Source organism: Armigeres subalbatus, chromosome 3 (genome assembly GCF_024139115.2).
Source record: "Armigeres subalbatus isolate Guangzhou_Male chromosome 3, GZ_Asu_2, whole genome shotgun sequence".
In the NCBI taxonomy this organism is placed as follows: Eukaryota; Metazoa; Arthropoda; class Insecta; order Diptera; family Culicidae; genus Armigeres; species Armigeres subalbatus.
In genome coordinates this window covers 338,302,914-338,324,238 of record NC_085141.1, presented here as the reverse complement: position 1 = coordinate 338,324,238, position 21,325 = coordinate 338,302,914, and the positions used below count along the sequence as shown (strand labels likewise).

At 41.4% G+C, this 21,325-nt stretch overlaps 1 protein-coding gene across 1 annotated transcript; it reads left to right on the top strand.

Annotated features, from left to right (window-relative positions):
- Window positions 1-10,259: 10,259 nt before the first annotated feature.
- Window positions 10,260-11,617, top strand: LOC134221442 (elongation of very long chain fatty acids protein 4-like). Its single transcript, XM_062700633.1, has 3 exons — window positions 10,260-10,374; window positions 10,434-10,627; window positions 10,692-11,617. The coding sequence occupies exons 1-3, from the start codon at window positions 10,314-10,316 to the stop codon at window positions 11,262-11,264; spliced, it is 828 nt and encodes a 275-aa protein (XP_062556617.1). The 5' UTR covers window positions 10,260-10,313; the 3' UTR covers window positions 11,265-11,617.
- Window positions 11,618-21,325: the final 9,708 nt, after the last annotated feature.

Genomic DNA, 21,325 nt, shown 5'->3' with positions numbered 1-21,325 from the left:
CTTTGCACCAGTTATCGCACTAGTGGTCCCTATTTGGCCACTCCCATAAGAAAACAATGGGATTTGCCAAATAAGGAACCAAAATTAAGAATAGTGCCACAACTGGTGCATACGTTCTAATTATGGATTAATTAATTATGAGGATAATAACAAATTTTATTGTGGTTTCACAGCTGCTCTAAGGAGCAGGAAGTAAAACCTTTCCTTGATATATAAAGTTCACCCACATGTCTTTACTTATTTTTTAAAAATAGTTGTTCCTATGTATGGCGACAATTGGTACACCCACCCTATACGCTCGATGGGATCGCCGCGCTTTTCCGTTTTGAATTGACAAAACTCCAGAATCCTCGTGGGTGTCGTCTAAGATTTGTTTGCACGCGCAATACATACGATTTGTAGAGTGTGCTATTCAAAAAACAATATGCATTACTGGCTTGCTTAAAACTAAGCTGTTGGCAGAAGTTATTTCACGGCGTAGTTGTCTTTGCAAAGCATTTCGCACTCTTCTTAGTTTTTTCAAACTTCTGGTTCTCCAAGCACAAGAAATTGGCGGCCGGATTCGTGGAACATGCGAAGAGAGCCAACCATTCAAAACAGAGCAAAACCTTCCGCCATGTCGTCAACGTCATTCATTGCGGAAATCGAATGGCAGTCGACGATCATCAAATAATCCAGAAGAATCTCAGAATCAATCTTTCTATAGTCCAGTGGGCGCTCATTTTGTCTGTTCACCGGTTCGTCACATTTTGCTTGCGCTGGCAGAGAGATCTCAAGAGGAGGGTGATGAGAATCCACAGGTAGAAGCGGAGCCACACAACAACTTACATTAGCCACACAATTCGACAAACAGAATACCAGATCAAGGACGCGATCGAGCGAGTTGGATACAGTATTTCTTTCACCAAGACACAAGTAGTTTATACCATCCAAGAGATTACTACTGCATGGGGGAAGTTGCGATCCATCACAATGCACAATGCCGTCAGTTTCACGCCACCGTATGCGTGGCTGGTTATAATCCCCACAGATTAGAACAGCATCGTCAGACGAACATTTCTCGCACAGCTCATTCACGGATGAAACATGGTCATTAATTACATCTACATCACGACTTTTGTCCGGTGGAATGTAGATTGCGCACATAATAACTCTCCTACCTTTGATTGTAGACGAAACACAAATTTGTTCTAGCCCTTGTCCACAAATGGTGTGTACAATGCGGCTGGCATACCGCTGCGCAATAGCGATAAGAACACCACCAAAGCGAGATTTGCTACTATTTGCAGGACTACGATCACAGCGGAAAACATTGTTTAATGTTCGTAAAGGACAACCGGTCTTATTAGCGTCTTGTACATTGCACAATTGGTGCGGTGACGAATCTTTTTTGACCGCAGTTTCTTCTGGAGCCCGTAGTAGGACCGATTTCAACAGATGATGCGCCTTCGTATTTCACGACTAACATTGTTATCAGCCAGGATTCAAGATAGATGAATTCCTCGACCACCTCGAAGGTATCCCCGTCTATCGTAACACTGCTTCCCAGGCGGGTCCTGTCGCGCTCGGTTCCGCCCATAAGCATGTACTTTGTCTTTGACGCATTCACCACCAATACAACTTTTGTTGCTTCACGTTTCAGCCGGGTGTACAGTTCTGCCACATTTGCAAATGTTTGAACGGCAATGTCCATGTCATCCGCGAAACAAATTAATGGACTGGATCTGGTGAAAATCGTACCTCGGTTGTTACACCCGGCTCTCCGCATGACACCTTCTAGCGCAATGTTGAACAATAGGCACGAAAGTCCATCACCTTGTCTTAGTCTCCGGTGCGATTCGAACGAAATGGAGTGTTCACCCGAAATCTTCTCACAGTTTTGCACACCATCCACCGTTGCTTTGATCAGTCTGGTAAGCTTCCCAGGGAAGTTGTTCTCGTCCATAATTTTCCATAGCTCTCCGCGGTCGACATTATACGTATGCCGCCATGAAATCAACGAACAGATGGTGCATTGGGACCTGGTATTCACGGCATTTTTGAAGGATTTGCCGTACAGTAAAGATCTGGTCCGTTGCCGAGCCCACGAACTCATTCACTAATGGTGACAGACGACGGAAGATGATCTGGGATATCACTTTGTAGGCGGCATTGAGGACGGTGATCGCTCGAAAGTTCAAACACTCCAGCTTGTCGCCTTTCTTGTAGATGGGGCATATAACCCCTTCCTTCCACTCCTCCGGCAGCTGTTCAGTTTCCCAGATTCTGACTATCAATTTGTGCAGGCAAGTGGCTAGCTTTTCCAGGCCCATCTTGATGAGCTCAGGTCCAATACCATCCTTGCCAACTGCTTTATTGGCCTTTAGCTGTTGGATGGCATCCTTAACTTCCCTAAAGGTAGGGGCTGGTTGGCTTCCATCGTCCGCTGAACTGACGTAGTCATCTCCTCCGCTGCTTTGACTTTCACTGCCAGTACTCTCAGCACCATTCAAATGTTTCTCGTAATGCTGCTTCTACCTTTCGATCACCACATCTCCGGCCGGTCCATCAAGATGCTCCCATCCTTATCCCTGCACATTTCGGTTCGCGGCACGAAGCCTTTGCGGGATGCGTTGAGCTCCTGATAGAACTTGTGTGTTTCTTGAGAACGGCACAGCTGTTCCATCTTCTCGCACTACGGTTCTTCCACGCAGCGTTTCTTCTCCTGGAAAAGGCAGGTCTGCCGTCTCCGCTTCCGTCTTAAACGTTCCACGTTCTGCCGGATACCTTGCTGCAGCGCTCGCGCTGCGTCCTTCTCCTCCAAAATCTGTCTGCACTCTTCGTCGAACCAATCGTTCCATCGACTTCGTACCACATACCCGACGTTGTTCTCCGCTGCGTCGTTAATGGTTGCTTTGACTGTATTCCAGCAGTCCTCAAGAGGGGCCCCATCGAGCTTACCCTCTTCCGGCAACGCTGCCTCGAGATGCTGCGCGTAGGTCGTACCGCGGCGGTCGTCGGTACCGAACATTGTTGATGACGGATAGTTTTGGGCGCAGTTTAACACGTACGTCCCCAACCCTCATTTTACGACAAAACTCAAAATTCAAAACCACGCAGCTCAGCCAATTTCTAACGGATTTTCAAGCAATCTTCTGGAATCGATCACAAAATTCCTATAGTTTTAGGAACCGAGGTAAATTTTTGTGCAATAACCATGGTTCCGGATATACTCCAGGGAGTACTGGGGTTACCTCCCTCCCTGAAAAAATGGTCACTGGCAGATCGGCTTCGAAATCCATCGTGCGACATGTCAACGACATGTTTTGTAAAATCATGAAGTTTGACATGTCGCAAGATGGGTTCCAAGATTGAACGAGAATTGACCACTTCCTCAAGGGAACCAGGCCCTGAAAGTATCCGGCGGGTGGTCAATTCGATCGAAAATCGCCTAAATGTACTCCAGTGTGCATGTTTTGCAAAATCATGAAGTTTGACATGTCGCAAGATGGGTTCCACGATTGACTTCTCCAAGAGAACCAGGCCCTAGAAGTACCCGCAGGGTGGCCAATTCGATCAAAAATCGCCGAAATGTACGCCAGTGTACTTGTTTTGCAAAATCATGAAGTTTAACATGTCGCAAGATGGTTTTCGAAGCCAATCTGCATGTGACCATTTTTTCCGGGAGGGGGGTAACCCCAGTACTCCCCGGAATATATACGAAACCATGGTGTGTGTGTGTGTATGTGTGTGTGTGTGTGTGTGTGTGTGTGTGTGTGTGTGTGTGTGTGTGTGTGTGTGTGTGTGTGTGTGTGTGTGTGTGTGTGTGTGTGTGTGTGTGTGTGTGTGTGTGTGTGTGTGTGTGTGTGTGTGTGTGTGTGTGTGTGTGTGTGTGTGTGTGTGTGTGTGTGTGTGTGTGTGTGTGTGTGTGTGTGTGTGTGTGTGTGTGTGTGTGTGTGTCATCCTCTATTCCTCACTCAGCTGGGGTCGTACTATGAATAATTTGATCAGATCTCATGCTCCGTAATGGTGCCCTTTTTGTTACGAAGACTAGTACCACAAAAAGGACTCACATCTGAAGCAAAAAAGTTTCTTCAGAAAGTGCAGGGAATGGGATGTACTAATCGTTCATAACAGGTACAGCAAAACTTCACAAGGACGCCCTTATTCGTACTAACTACTCAGGGAGTAGAAGGTCTAGAAGAGCCACCGTTACTAACTAAAGCGTAAACCGGATATCTGGGACACCCACAATATCCGCAGCAATAGTAGCAAACGATGCCCTGTACGTATTTAGTGATAGATTTTTGAATTTATAAATTGTTGCAGCAATCAAAGTTAGAATTACAAAAAAAAACTGGAACGTGCTCACCGATATATGTAGTTCGTCCATTATCAAAAGAGCTCCAATTTTGAACTAGATGAATCATGGATATCCAGAAGACCACAACATTTCCTGTAATTTTGCACTTCCCATCCTTCTTGGCTTCCATTGGAACGGTAATCACAACACCCAACTGCGGTGAATTTGGAGGCTGTCAATGTTTCTATAGGGTTCGTAGCTGTTAGTGTCCAGGTTGCTGCTGTCGCTGCCGCAGCAATACTTCCAGTGCGTTCACATCAAGAAACTCTTTGGTAAAAATTATTGTCCTGAACAACGCTTTCTAAAAGTAAATGAGGGATCAAGCTTATCAGTGGATGTAATACATTTTTGTCGTACTATTCAAACGCAAAATTTCGTAAATTATGAAATAAATTCAGTGCATGGAAACCTAGCTATAATTTTCATTAGAGACAATAACTGTCTTTATACAGATTTATCTAGATTTATACTTTTGGTAAGTCTAAGGAAAGATTTATTAGAATTTATACTTTCAAAAAAATTATGAAAAAACTAAATCCTGTTTATTATTAAATGTAAGCTGTTATAGTTTTGTAAAACCTGCAAGAACGGTTATGTACAAAGAATATTAAAATGAAGCAAAGTAATATCAGCAACATGGCATGATTTTAGAGATTTACTAAGTGCTGGTTACTATGTCTGAAACTTGATTTGGCATATGCACAACATGTAATAGATTTTGGTGTTTGATCCCACGAAACTAGTACGCTAGACAGGTGCTTTCCAACTTCCCAAATGGATGTACTAAGTGTTGAAACGAATTCATGATTGCATGTTTCACAGGTAATCTGTGTAAAACCCGTGTCAATTTATATACTTTGACTCTTATATACTGTACTAAGTATTGAGAATCTACCATGGGAAAGTAACGATAAATTTGATTGTTAGAAATACATAAATAAATCATATGTAATAATAATAAATTTTCAACTAGATATAATGGAATTAGCTGACGAAATATCCGGGGAACATCCAATTCGGCGAAACCGTGACAAGACTTTTCTTCTTGATAGTTTCCGAGGAATAACTAGACGGCTTCCACCTCAACGTGCACGAATTAGTGTTTAGGCATCACTTTTACACAATTTCCGAGAAATCCAGATGACACCAGTGGTAGGTTATTCCGATTCCGTTGCACCGCTGATGCATCGCAAGTTAAGTAATATAACTCAAATCGACCAACGGGATTCGATAGACTGCATCGATTTGCGACTTTCCTGCGTCATCCGTTTGCGGAAAATTTTATCCAAGAGTCTTATACTTCTTTCCATTGCCTTCTGGTTGGTTTTCATGAGAAACTGTCTGACCACTTTCGTTTAGCCCGCAGAGCTGCTGGATATTACGGAAGCCGCTGAAGTAGAGTTGTGCAGCTGGATGCCATTTTTTTATCTCACTTGGGACGCCAATAGAGAGGCCAACAGAAGGACTCCAAAGAACATTTTGGGAATTAAAGTACTGTAAAATTTTGTGCTCGATTAAAAAAAAATGCAGTTAAAAATCATCTGACATAAAAAAACGCATCTTTTCACGAGCAATGACTACTAGGATTCCTTTCATATATCCGAAACCATGGTCATTGCACAAAAATTGATTCGGTTCGGTTCTTAAAACTACAGTCAAACCTCCATGAGTCGATGTTCTATGACTCGATATCGACTCATGGAAGCAAATTATTCCATACTAAAAAATATTTTCTGGGTTACTGTGATGGTCCCTCCAAAGAGCATTCCAAGGTTTTGCTACTCCACATCTCGATTTTTCCATGAGTCGATGGTCCCTTCAATATCGACTCATGGAGGTTTGACTGTATAGGAATTTTGATAGTGGTCAGAGTCGATGTTAGCGCCACGATATGTCCTGACGTCGATAATGTCGGAGAAGTGCCGTCCATCAATCAGAACGTGGTCGATTTGTGATTCTGTCTGCAGTGGTGATCTCCAGGTGTACCGATGCGAGAGGCTGTGTTGGAAGTAGGTGCTGCGAATGGCCATATTCTTGGAGGCGGCGAAATCAATTAGTCGTAGGCAGTTTTCGTTCGTTAGCCGGTGAGCGCTGAACTTTCCAATAGTCTGTCTAAACTCCTCCTCTTGGCCAACCTGAGCGTTCAAATCTCCTATGATGATTTTGACGTCGTGGCTTGGGCAGCTGTCGTACTCACGTTCCAGCTGCGCGTAGAATGCGTCCTTTTCGTCATCAGTGCTTCCGGAGTGTGGGCTATGGACGTTGATTATGCTGAAGTTGAAGAACCGGCCGTTGATCCTCAACCTGCACATTATTTCATTGATCGGCCACCACACGATCACGCGCCTTTGCATGTCGCCCATCACTATGAAAGCTGTTCCCAGCTCGTGTGTGTTGCCGCAGCTCTGGTAGATGGTATGATTACCTCTAAACGTTCGCACCATTGATCCCTTCCAACAAACCTCCTGCAGCGCTACGATGCCGAATCCACGGTCCTTGAGCACATCGGCGAGTATGCGTGTGCTCCCGATGAAGTTGAGAGATTTGCAGTTCCACGAACCGAGTTTCCAATCGCTAGTCCCTTTTCGTCGCAGTGGTCTTCGCCGATGGTTCCGGTCCGTACTCTCTTGTTGATTGTTCGTTGCTTATGATTTTTTAAAGGCTGGCTTGCAGGGCCTGACACCAAACCCCTAAATTTCCGGAGGACCATTCCTCCTTATTTCCGGTGGACCATGGTGCACAGTTTCACTTAGAGTCCCTCGCTGGCACTCGGACGATGATCAGCCGCCCCCAACATGGAGAACAGACGCTGTTGTGAGCCGATCCTGACATGGAGAACAGACGCTCAATAAGATTTTCCCTTCCCTGTCAGCATACGACCATAGTTCCCACCGGGGTTGGTTACCCGATCTTCCCTAAGGTTGCTCGTATCCCGGCCAGCACCGCGGGGAGGTAGGGATAGAAGCTGCTGGGTAAGAGGCTAAGGACCGCGAGAGGGGGTCTATTTTATTCCTTCAGGTACGCGAAGTACCAATGGTACGCTTTACCCAGCATTTGCCGTGCCGTCTTGTTTCTTACATTTAGTATTTTCATCGATTTTAACCAGGTAGAATCAAAAGCAGAGGGCTTTTTTACGACAAGTAGTTTTCAAGTCTTCTGTGAGAACTCTAACTAATCACCGTGCTTTACGACAAACTAATGCTACTGAAGGAAGCCTTTTCTTTATAGCACACCATATAATTAATCGCCGACATGCGTAGCATAGCATAGTTACGGTGTACTTCGTAGATTGGACACTAGTGGTACTCATGTTTTTCTTTTGAAATCCTTATTCAGATTGCTATTAGAAATCAAGGTGGTTGTGGTCGATTTCAATCTAGGATAAAAATCACAAAAGTATGAGGAATACTACTCCTGGCCACGCCCATCTTCACCGTAACTTGGGAGGGGAAGGAAGTGTTTATATAGCACTTACTTAATGAGAGGCTCCTGACTCAGCGACACCTTCATAGGTACCACAGAATTGAATATTGGGGAAGGTATTCGTTGGGTCAGGATTTGCCTGTAGCTGACAATTGACCATGGTAGATTTTCACCGTAACACACCACGTAAAAGTGTCTACCCATAGTAACGGGGCCGATCAATTGCCGACATGCATATTGCCAAAATCTCATTAGCAGCCAAACTGGCCCATGCTGCATTATTCGAATCTGTGTTTGCCCAGATTTAATTCTTTTAATTAGTAATAACCTACAGTATTTGTTAAAAAATAATAAAAAAGAGATTGTCGAGCCAGAAAGAAAAGCTTTTGGGCCGGTTATGAACTATTTTTTCTCAAACGCCGCGGGCCACAAAAAATGGAGCCAAGGGCTGTATCCGGCCCGCGGCACAGTGGCGGGCCCCCATACAAATGGCGGACAAATCCTAATATGTTACTCGAATTTTTCACCAAAGAGTAATTTTGGAACGCTAAATTCATTTTGAGGTTAGATTTGTTATCCAACATATCCTGCGCTACTCGAGTACTTCTGGAGGCGCAAGCCTTAAGGTCTGAAGTATTAAAAGCGTCCTCATTCTAACATTGAAACAGTCAATTTTCAGCTTTGGAGCAGCTATGAGCAAATCACCACACTGACCACCGGAAAGTAGACAAAAAAGGGTTTAATACATGATACCATATCGTTCCGAATCTTTCCCGAAAACAGTTTAGTCAAAATTTCTTTTGCATACAAATTTGTTCGGGAGATACTTCACAGCATTAACTTCAACAAGCCACCGAAAATTAAATTTACAAGCTACAATCATAAAATTTTAGAGTCAGTTCATTTAATATATGTGAGAAATTTAAAAAATACGAGCTTCGAGAAACAAACCAAAACAAAAATGGTACATTCCGCCAAAAGTCATTCGGCGAAAAGGTACAATCCGCCGAATGTTGTACCGCAAAAAGTTACAACCGCCAAATGTAATTCCGCGAAATGTTCAACCGTGATAATGAATTCCGCGAAATGGTTTTCAGCGAAATGTTATACAATCCAATTGTCCTATTCAGCCAAATGTCCTATTTGACCAAACGTCCTATTTTGCCAAACATCCTATTCTTCAAAGTGTCTTGCTCGACCAAACGTCCTATCCGGCCAAACGTCCTATCCAGCCTAACGTCCTATTCGGCCAAATGACCTTTTCGGCCAAATGTACTATTCGGCCAAATGTCATATTCGGCCAAACGTCATTGTCAGCCAACCGTCCTATTCGGCCAAACGTCCTATTCGCAGTTAAACGCCCTATTTGCCCAAACATCCTATTTGGCCAAACGTCCTATTCGACCAAACGTCCTATTCAGCCAAACGTCCTATTCAGCAAAATGACCCTTTCGGCCACATGACTTTCGTTCTAATGGTCTGTTCGGCCAAATGGTATATTCGGTCAAACAACTTTCGGTATTCGGCCAAACGGCCCTTCTCCGTTTCTATATCACGACTTGACTGTACCTACGTTGAATTATAACACGAAAACGCGGCGTTGGGAAAATAATTTCCAAAACCAGCTGTCACGATAGATCCCAACAAGGTAGTTGTTAACTTTTTCTAGGCCGGTATGTTTAGACCAACTAAGTCGAATGCACAATGTAAGATAAACTTTGAAGCATAGGGTTGGGGGCGTCGCGCGTCAGCTTTAAATTTGTTGGAATCGTAGATGACTAGCTTTATAATGAAACTCATGTGTGTTGTGATGTACATCGGAATTACCACAAGATCTGAGAATCCCAATTTTAAGTTTCCGCGACGCATTTTGCGATCTTTTGATACATTTTCTACATACCTACTAAATCAAATTGATTCACTATGCCATTTTGTTCAAAAAACCCGGAAACACCCACCAGCAGCTTACAAATTCAATTTTAATCTAATGTCCACTACTAACAGGTGTGTTTCCCACCTTTTCTCCACAGACCATCAGCTATGCAATAAAACAGTCATCTATCCCCATTCATAAGCACGAAAAACACCGAAACCATTTAAACCCAACCATCTATTTCAGCAAATCAAAAGCTAATTACCGCATCGTTCACCATTTATTAGAATGCTCCTCGTGTGGGGTTAAAAGAATGCAGTCGTAAATTGTTTTGCTCACACCTCAAAGCGTATGATTCCCGACATTTAGGGTAAACAAGAACCTGGGTACTTTTTCGACCCGTTTACAGCCAAAATGGCATTGTTCTTAATGCACGCGTTAGGATGAACTACCTCTCCGCATGTCGATTACCGGGAAAACATCACCAGACGATGCGAACATGCTGACGACACGGTAGGACATTGCTTGTGCGGATTGACAGTTACGATCGAGGGGATTCCTAAACGGTTGCGTAGAGTACTCTATAAAAATGCCGCAGTTCAGTGGGCTCGAATTAGTTAGGTGTGAATGAGTTATCTGTTTAGTTCGGATTTTTAAAATCTGTAGATTACAATCATGGAAATAGTTGTCGCGAAATTGCTCAGCGGTTATAATCAGTTCCTGTGGAATAATCGAGGTACAAGTTAAGGTGAAAATTGAGCGTGTATGCAACTGAAGTCTCGCACTATTTTATAGATTTACGAAGCATAGACTTTCCACTGCTGACTTCCAATTGGCAAGTTCCAACAATAGTTGTGATGTACATGGTAACGGTTCTAAGGATAGGACCCAAATTGATGGCCACGCGGAAGGCATACGACTTGATGAAATATATTCGGATATACAATATAGTTCAAATAGTAACCAATGGCTTCCTCTTTTTGTTTCTTGTAAGTTTAACTATGATGCACCTTTCAAGACACCTAACTTTCAATCGAGATGTTCATCTTTCAGGTCATTCATCTACTGAAGCGACCTACCATGTCCTACGTGTGTCAATCGGTTGACTTTTCCAAAACAACGTTAGGCTACGAAGAGCTGTACATTTCATATACATACTTCGTTCTGAAGATCTTGGATCTTACCGATACGATCTTCTTCGTCCTCCGCAAGAAGCAATCACAAGTGTCCTTCCTTCATGTGTATCACCATTCAATAATGGTACTGATCAGTTACTATGGAACACTTTTCGTGCCCGGAGGTCATGTGTTCGTGCTTGTGCTTTGGAATTCCCTCGGCCATTCCTTACTCTATCTGTACTACAATCTCGCAACGTACAAATCTTCGTTGGCTGCGCGGTACAAAATATATCTTACTCGAATGCAGCTGGCACAATTCGTGTACCTCATCGTACACTACGGACGACCGGCCCTCACTGGAATGGACTGCGGTTTTCCTCAGGTGTGGCATTGGATCGGTTTCACGCAAACGATGTTCTTTCTGGGCATGTTTTTGGATTTCTACGTCAAGTCGTATCTCAGGAAATCGGTGACGGAAAGTGATAAAGTGTTACGGAAAAATAACTAGGAGAGAGGATTTGTGAAATCTAAGTTAAAGAATCGAAGGCTGGTTTTCCACTCACAACAGACAGCAGCAGGGCACTTCTGTGCGTGAAAAGCTGTTGAGGTTAACTACCAAAAATGTGTATGGCGGAAAACATCCAAAAATCTTATTAAAAGTGTGAACTATTCTCAAAACATATATTTGTGATCAGTTATGTAGGAAGGTGCTGCTATACTTAAAAACATGTTTCCGCAACAGTGATTCAAAACAGTTTCCTCCGTACCGCTGTTAGCATGCTCAAAGCTTATAATAATTCATTGTGGAATAATTTAATAAAATATGATATGAAACTCGTGAGACGGAACAATAATGTGTTTTTTTTTCGTGACTGTTTTAGGATGCAATATTTTTAAAGAAAATGAATGAATCCGTTTGACGGCAATGGTGAGGGCAAGAGGATGATCTTTCGTGCTTGTTCAAAAGAACATTATTCGCAATCCGTCACGAGCTCGTATCGGTTGTGAAGAATTCGAGGTGGTTGATAAGTTTGTGTACTCGGGGTCACTGGGAACCGTCAAAACGATACCAACAGAGACGCATCTTGGTAGAGAATCGTACTTTCTTCGAAAACCTTGTTACAAAACCGCAAGACCCCTCTTTTGAAAAGAGTTTGCCGGCTACAAAACGCTCTCTTGACCGGTAATTCTGGGTAAATTTGGGTACGGGACTTGGACAATGTTCGGTGAAGACCATCGACGGTAGGATGATGATGGAAGACCGTCACGTTGCCAAAATGTTACCTTTTAGTTTTCATAAAAATAGAGTAGGTACCCATGGATCATATATGTCCGCTTTCTCTTAATCACTATATTTCGGTGCAAATTTTTGATATGCATGCCTGTTCTTTTGTTTCTTTTTTGATATTGTTCATGTTTTGTTATTCTGTTCATGGCTTCTGCACGGGTAGCAGGGCCGATCCGCCCTTAAACACGTGGCTTAAGCGCCACTCCACTTGGGAGCAGTGTTGGTAAAAACTCAAAATCTCAAAACTCATGGATGATTCAAATCAAGCGTGAGTTCAAACGCACCCAACTCAGCACCTAAAAACTCATGGATGAGTTGAATCATCCATATGAATCATCGTAGGCTTTCTTTTGTTCTCCTTAGTTTTTTTCTAATTTTATTTGCTAATTATCTAATACATGCATTCATCTCTTAGACTATAGGTGTTCCGTGTTTTCTTAACACTATCATCCTTATTTGCTATGTCATATTTTTAGTTATTATTAATACATTTCAATTGCCTCTGGCAGTTAGATTTTTTTTCCTCTGGTTGAATTGAATCATGTAGGAATTACAATGTTTTCAACTTAAACTAAACTTAACCTATTTTATACTAAGGGTACAAGGAGTTAATCGTTGCAATAGAAGATTGCAACGATTTTTGTCTAAAATTGAAAATTATTTTGTTGGACATTTGTTGCAATGTCTCAATATTAGAAATTCTATGAAGTTCATTGGTACTATACCACGGAGGCAACTTCAGAATAATTTTCAAAATCTTATTTTGAATCCTCTGGAGTGCCTTCTATCTGATATTGCAGCAACTAGTCCATATTGGCACAGCATACAACATGGCTGGTCGACAAATTTGTTTGTAAATCAAAAGTTTGTTCGAGACAAAGTTTTGATTTTCTGTTTATAAGTGGATAAAGACTCTTAATATATTTGTTACATTTGGCTTGAATGCCTTTAATGTGACTTTTAAAAGTTAATTTTTGATCAGTCCTAAGAAGTCCTAAATATTTAGCTTCGCTAGACCAATTAATTGGAACCCCATTCATAGTGACAATATGTCTGCTAGAAGGTTTCAAATAAGAAGCTCTCGGCTTATGTGGGAAAATTATAAGCTGAGTTTTGGAAGCATTCGGGGAAATTTTCCATTTTTGCAAGTAAGTGGAGAAAATATTTATCCAAACCTTTTTGCAATCTACTACAAATGACACGAAGGCTTCACCCTTTGGCTGAGAGGCTCGTGTCATCTGCAAACAAAGATTTTTGACACCCTGGTGGTAAATCAGGTAAGTCAGAAGTAAAAATGTTATACAATATGGGCCCAGTATGCTGCCTTGGGGGACACCAGCCCTTACAGGTAATCTATTAGATTTAGAATTCTGATAGTTTACCTGCAGTGAGCGATCTGATAAATAATTTTGGATCAGTTTAATGATATACAGAGGAAAATTAAAATTCATAAATTTTACAATCAAACCTTCATGCCAAACACTGTCAAATGCTTTCTCTATATCAAGAAGAGCAACTCCAGTCGAATATCCTTCAGATTTGTTGAGCCGAATTAAGTTCGTAACTCTTAGTAACTGATGAGTGGTTGAATGCCCATGGCGAAAACCAAATTGCTCATCAGCAAAAATAGAATTGTCATTAATATGAACCATCATTCTATTTAAAATAATCTTTTCAAACAGTTTGCTTATTGAAGAAAGCAAACTGATTGGGCGATAACTAGAAGCCTCAGCTGGATTTTGTCCGGCTTCAAAATAGGAACAACTTTGGCGTTTTCCATTTATCTGGGAAGTATGTCAATTGAAAACATTTGTTAAATAAATTAACCAAAAAGGATAAAGAGCTCTCAGGAAGTTTTTGATAAGTATGTAGAAAATACCATCATCACCCGGGGCTTTCATATTTTTAAATTTTCTAGTAATAGATCTCACTTCATCCAAATTAGTTCCCACCGAAGGGTCAAAACATTCCCTTGATTGCGCATGTCTTCGAAGCTCCGTGTAACCTGATCCTCAATTGGACTAGTGAGACCTAGACTAAAATTATGGGCACTCTCGAACTGCTGAGCAAGTTTTGAGCCTTTTCGCCATTTGTTAATAAAATTTTATTTCCCGCTTTAAGCGCGGGAATTGGCTTTTGAGGTTTTTTAAGAAGTTTTGTTAATTGCCAAAAGTGGGTGGAACGGGGAGCCAACATCGAGACATAGTTCTCAAAGATGGTATTTCTCAGAATAGCGAAACGTTTTTAATTTCATTTGCAAATCTCGCCAAATAACTTTCAACGCGGGATCGCGAGTTCTTTGGTACTGCCTTCTTCTCACATTTTTAAGACGGATCAGTAGCTGAAGATCGTCGTCAATAATAATGGAGTTGAATTTAACTTCACATTTAGGAATTGCAATGCCTCTGGCTTCGACAATTAAATTTGTCAAAGATACGAGCGCATTGTCAATATCACTTTTGATATCCAAAGGAATATTAACATCAAAATTCCTATCGATATATGTTTTATATAAATCCCAATCAGCTCTATGATAATTAAAAGTAGAGCTGACTGGATTATAAATGGCTTCTTGTGAGATTTCAAATGTCACAGGAAGGTGATCAGAGTCAAAGTCAGCATGAGTTACCAATTGGCCACACAGCTGACTTGAATCCGTTAAAACTAAATCAATTGTAGAAGGATTTCGACTGGAAGAAAAACAAGTAGGTCCATTGGGATATTGAATAGTATAATATCCCGCAGAACAATCTTCAAATAAAATTTTACCATTGGAATTGCTTTGAGCATTACTCCATGAACGGTGTTTGCATTGAAGTCACCAATTACGAAGAATTTTGATTTGTTGCGAGTCAGAATTTGAAGATCAGCTTTCAACAAATTCTTTTGCTGCCCATTGCATTGAAAAGGCAAGTAGGCTGCAATGAAGGAAAATTGTCCAAAATTTGTTTCAACAGAAACTCACAAGGTTTCAAAAACTTTGGTTTCGAACGAAGAAAATAATGTATGTTTGATACGTCTATTGATGACAATGGCGACCCCACCACAGGCGCTGTCAAGACGATCATTTCTGTAGATAAAATAATTTGGATCTCTTTTAATGGAGAGTATCTGCATCTTTTATCGTCCATGCTTCATGGCCGTACAGGACGACTGGACAAATCAACGATGTGTACAGAGCTAGTTTTGTCAATGCCTGTAGGTAGCTTCATAAAGTTACAAAAGAATTTACTGGAGGAATTTTCAAAGGATTAACCGGAAAAATTCTCTATACATTGCTTAATTTAGTTTTGGAAGAATTCCTATGGGAATTTCAGGAAAAAATGTCAAGAAACTTGCCAATGAACTCCTAGAGGAGTTACTAAAAAAATCCGAAGAAATTATTAAAATAATCTTCCGAAGAAATAACAAATAAGTTTTCAATGAAATTCCAATGCTAAACTCCAAAGTTGAAAGCAATTTCCGAAGTAATCTGTAAATAAATTTCTGAAGGAGTTTTTAGAGAATGTTTTGGAATTCTGAAACAATTTCCTAAGGAACTCCTAAAACATTCTCTGTAGATATTTCAAAAAGAATTTGCGAAAGATTTTCAGAAGGTATATCCGAATTTCTGAACGAAGTCTTGACGGAATGTACAAAGGAATTTTCGGAGATATCTAAGACTGTCAGAAGTTCCTTCAGGAGTTACTTTGAAAAAAAAAAAACCTTCAGGGACTTCTTCGGATATTCCTTCAGGAATTCTTAAGAAAATTTCGTGCTAGAACTTCTGAATTTCTTAAGGAATTACCGGGAAAATAATTGGAACTTTTTCCGAACTAATTCCTGAGAGAAATTCCAAAATATAGCTGAGAGAATTTCCGAAAGATTTTCTGGAATTCGTTTCCGGAGGAGTTTTTGTAGAACTTCTTGAGGCAATTTCCGAGGGAATTCCTGGACGAATCTCCATATGAGTTTTTGGAGAATTATAAAACAAATCCGAAGGAATTCCTGGAGAAATCTAGGATTTACTTCAGAAATACCAGTAGGCATTTCCTCTGAAATTCTATTAGAAATTTCTTCATAAATTCCTTTGAGAATACCTCCGGAAATTCCTTCAAAAATTTCTTCTGAAATTCCTCTATGGATTCCTATGGAAATTCCTTTAGGAATTCTTTTGGGAAGTCGTTCAGAAATACCTTCAAAATCTCTTAAAGTAGTTCAAACGGGAATTATTTTCGAAAATCCATTCAGGCTCTCTTTTAAAAATGCCTTCGGAAATACATTTAGAAATTCCTGCCCAAAACCCTCCAAGAATTTCTTCAAAACTTCTCCAAAAATTTATTAACCTTCCAGGACTCGCTTGGTCCTCAACCGCTCACGCAGTCCCACTTCTGTTGTGAACGAGAAGCGTGCTTTTTTCAAAGGTGTTTTACTTTTTACAATGGCGTGAGTCCCCAAAGGTTAAGAGCACCTTAAAAAAAATCCTTGAATAATCTAATAAAAAAACACCAAGAATTCCTTTGGATATTTCACCAGGGATTTCTTTAAAAGTTTCTTCGAAAAGCCTCCGGGATTCCTTCTTAGATTTATTCCAGGAAATCCATTGAAAATTAATTAGAGAATGAAATAGTTTTCGGTGGAGTTGCTAATTGCATTTTAGAAAAAATAAAACAAACAAATTAAATAACTAATACTGAAAAAATCCGAAGGTACACACTTAATATTTTTTACTGGGATCTCAGCGAAATGTTGAACTTTTACCGAGATTCGCACAGCCGTGCCCCAGCAAACATGTTTTTTGCCGAGATTTCTGTCAAAATTGCTGAAAATCAGCAAATATTTTGCCGAAAATCAGCTAACAAACGTCATTTTTGCTGAAATATCAGTTTTTTATTTTGCTGGCGCACGGCTGTGCGGATTTTTGCCGAACTGCAGAAATAAAAACTAAGTGTGTGGAGTTCGGTCGTAGTAACCAAAGCAATCGGTTGTGTTTTTTTGACGTTTCTCTTGATTTTTTTGGGGGATTTTCAGCTGAAAATTTTCAAATAGATTAAGTATACACTATTATATTGTTTGGTGTTCTTTAGCTAAAGAAACGGTCTGTGATCTTCAGTTCGCACACTTAGCACATCCTAGCGTTAGCGTATCTTGTCCTGTCCATAGTGAGTAAAACCGATACTCAGCGAATTGGTAGTGTCACTGTGGTGTTGGTAGTGAAAAAAAGGTGCAGAAGATTTAATTTACGACCCAAACTATGGGCCGGCATTGGTGTAAATTTTGACTGCTGCAAAATCTGGGCTCCAGGAACGCCGTCGGATGCGACTGCGTCCGTGGACTGACAATATCTAGGGAAACAAAATAAACGGCCCTCAATTAGTGAGATGATAGCGATGTCCAGTAATTACTCCCGAATCTGAATGGGATATGAACAGCAAAACGGCAGATAAAATCGGTGAGAATGTTCCAGTTATCTACTTCAATGCTTAATTATTGATATTATTGAAAACTAAATACGTACAGGGCATCGTTTGCTACTATTGCCGCGGATATTGTGGGAGTCCCAGGTATCCGGTTCAAGCTTTAGTTAGCAACGGTGGCTCTTCTCGACCTTCTATTCCCTGAGTAGTCAGTACGAATAAGGGCGTCCTTGTGATGTTTTGCTGCACCTGTTGTGAATAGCTAGTACATCCCCATTCCCTACACTTCAACTTTTTAGTTTCAGAAGTGATTCCGTTTTATACAGTACTAGAATTCATAATAGAAAGGGCACCATTACGGAGCATGATATTTGTTCAAATTATTCGTAGTGCTACTTGGGATGGCACACACACAACACTGAAAAAATCCGAAGGTATTACTGAAAGAATTTCGTAAAGAACCCATGAAGGCATTTTCGATGGAATTCCTGCAGGAAGTTCTGGAAGAATTCCCGGAGAATGTTTTAAAGGAATTGCTGGAAGAAGTTCTGAAGAAATTCCTTAGGAAAATTTGGAAGAAATCCCTTATGCAATCTCTGGAAGAATTTATTTAAGGAATTCATAGAATAATTGCCGAAGAAATTCATAAGGAGGTATTGCTTTAAAAAATTAAAGAGTTGCTAAACAGTTTTTGAAGAAACTCCAAATGGAATTTCTTGAGAAATTTCTTAAGAAATATCCGGAGGAATCGCTAAAGAAACTTCCGAAGGAATTCCTTAACGATTCTCCTAAGGAATTCCTAACAACATTTTCGTAGAAATTACTGAAACATTTTTTTATGCATTCCATAAGGAATTTCGTGTAGGATTTTCTGAAGAAATCAGTAATGGAATTTCTGAACGAATTTTCGGAGAAATTTCGTAAGACATTTCCAGAAAAATACATAGAGTAATTTTCTAAGGTATTTTATTGAAACTTTTCGGACGAATATCTGGAGGAATTTACTAAGAAATATATCAAGGGGTTTTGGCGCTTTGGGCATGTATTCAAGCCTTCAAAAAAGCTTTTGTACCACAACAAACATCATTTGTGAGTCACCTCCAGGCAGTGTTGTCTTACAGTGTTGATTTTACTCCATCCAAACGATATGGACATTTAGAAAATTCAAATAGCCTTCTAGCATTTACTTAGTAAAGATTGTAAAATCGTATGGATGGAGTAAAATCAAAGAACAGAATTTTTTGCACAGAAGGTTGGACACACTGCCTACAGATTTAGGTGCCCGACTGAATGAGGCTTTGGCTTAGACGAATTCCAAAGACCAGTTACTAAGTAGATTAAATTCTGGCAGACAACCTTATTCAAATGCACAACTAATCAACAAACTGTCTTAGTTACACCATCACATGAGATAGATTTGAAATTTAATTCTGTAGAGTTCCACCTCAACAACATTCTAACAACTAACTAACAACAACAATCATAACACGAGTTTAGTACTATTCCAACACCCAACCAGACATTGCAACATTTTATTGCAATCACGCATTAGTTTCGTGTACAGTTTGCCATAATTTGCGACATATGCACAGATTGTATTAAGTAAACGGCAGGCCCTTGTATTAGGTCTCCGGTCAAGAGAAAATAAGAACTGGTTATGTGTTAGTGTCTAACATTGAATCTAATTTTACACTCCCCCATCGAGAAGTGAAATGCTGTATACTTCGACAACCTCAGCAACCATACAAAAAAAAATCGGTCAAAGACGGGAATTGAACCGGAACCCTCCACCCTTAGCACATCTAGACTGACGCGCTAACCATCTGGACTATTTACCAGATGAGGAACGACGCGACCAAAGGCAATCATAATCTACGTTTCATTCTATGCGGATGTGACAAGTGGAAGGGTAACAGGGATAGCAATGAGTGATACGAGAGGAATAAGCACCATGCATATTTGCGTCCTTTTCCGTTATCAAGCTAAATGGAATCGGGAAGATTGTGTGGGTTAAAATTATACTGCTGTACGGAATTCATATACTTGTTCTAGGAGGAGCCAACAAGATTCGTTTGGATGTATTGATTGAAACCAAATAAACCGGCTTAATACAATGAGCTGTATTAACAAGTATGACATTCTCTGATCGGTTTGAATGCGAGATTTGATACAAAATGCTTAATACAAAGAATGTCACACAGAATTGTTTTGGGTGAATCAATTCCACCACGATGCATTGTCTCACAACTGTAAGGCCATCTTCAGTGTCTCTTTTTTTACTAGACTCGACTCAAGTTGATTGATTTTTCTATTGCGCTTAGTCATCGGCGTGGCAAAATTATGATCAGCGGCGCGCCGACCCAAAATCGTCGGCGGCGGCGGCGTGAGTAAAACCACCGGCGGCGGCGGCGCACAGGTCTACTTCCATCGGCACAATCACGCTCATCGCGGCGTACTGTCCAATGCAAGCCAAGGCCGGCGATGGATCATCGGCTGCCCTTCGGAGGGACATCGTCAAGCTTACGCGGAGGCAAGGCCAGTATATCATTGCCGGCGACCTGAATGCCAAACATCAAGCCTGGGGCAACAGTCGCGGTAATCGAAATGGCACCATCTGGAGCAACGACATGGAGGAAGGCCACTACACGATCTTGAGCCCAGATTCCCCCACTCGGCTGAGTCGGTCCGGTGTCCACCTATACATAACCAACATGAACGACCACGTCTCGCAGCCGGCCGTCTACCAGGAGCTCAGCTCGGATCACTATCCGGTGGTGGCGGAAGAGGGCTTCTCGGTCAATCGGCATCAGCAGTTCCGGCGAAACTACCACCGAGTCGACTGGGGCCGGTTCCAAAGATGCGTGGACAACGACGTTGACTACGAGGCGCGGTCGGTAACGCCTGAAGCAATCGATCGGCAGCTGCGTTCCATCGAGAAGGCGATCTCGGTTGCCCGAGTGCAACAGGTACCGACGGCTCTGGAGGTAAGCAACTCTCTAAACATCGATACACTCACCAAAGATTTGATTCGATTGCGGAATGTCACTCGCAGGCAGTTTCAGCGTACTTGACTGCCTGAGCTTATAGTACGCTGCAATCGAATCACAAAAATTATCCAGGCCAGAATGGTGGAGCTTGAGCTTGAGCTTGATTGACTGCTCGTAGTTGCTACTCCATTATGACCAGATCAGCTGTTCTTGCACAGGGAACCAACAGATGTTTGCTTGGGACTAGCACACATCTTCAATGTACAAGTACTGGTGATCTCATTTGTTAGGTCATACTGGCGCCTGCCACGTCAGAATGCAAGTCAATGTAGGGAAGGGGGAGGAAGTGATGATGCAATCACTCGCCCACTGCAAGCAGAATATACCTCTGCACTTGCCACGAGTTCATGCGGAATTTGTTGGAATTTCTGGGTTAGGTTGGAGAGGCAGGTTAACGAGCTGCCAATGTGATAGATAGGAGAAGGTAACTGATGGAATTTCTAATTGGATGTAGGAAACGAGCTCTATAGTTCATTTCCAATTCTAGCAGATTACTGTTAGAATACTCAAGTTGGAGGTATAGGAATAGTAATGGAAACGGTATGGAAGTCCATTTCCAGTTCTAGCGATTGCTAGAACATAAGAAATAAAGAGAAAGATAAAAAGTAGGAGAATGGAACGGACCTAGGATTGAACCCATGACCTCCTGCGTATGTGGCAGAAGCAGTAGCCATATGACTACCAAGCCCGCTTCGAAACAAGAGAGATCACGCACTGAACTGATTAATTTTATTGCCGGCCGCGCAATGCAGAACACAATAATTCGGCCGACCGCGCGATCGTTCTGCTGTCCGAAACATGAGAGATCACGCACTGAACTGATTAATTTTATTACCGG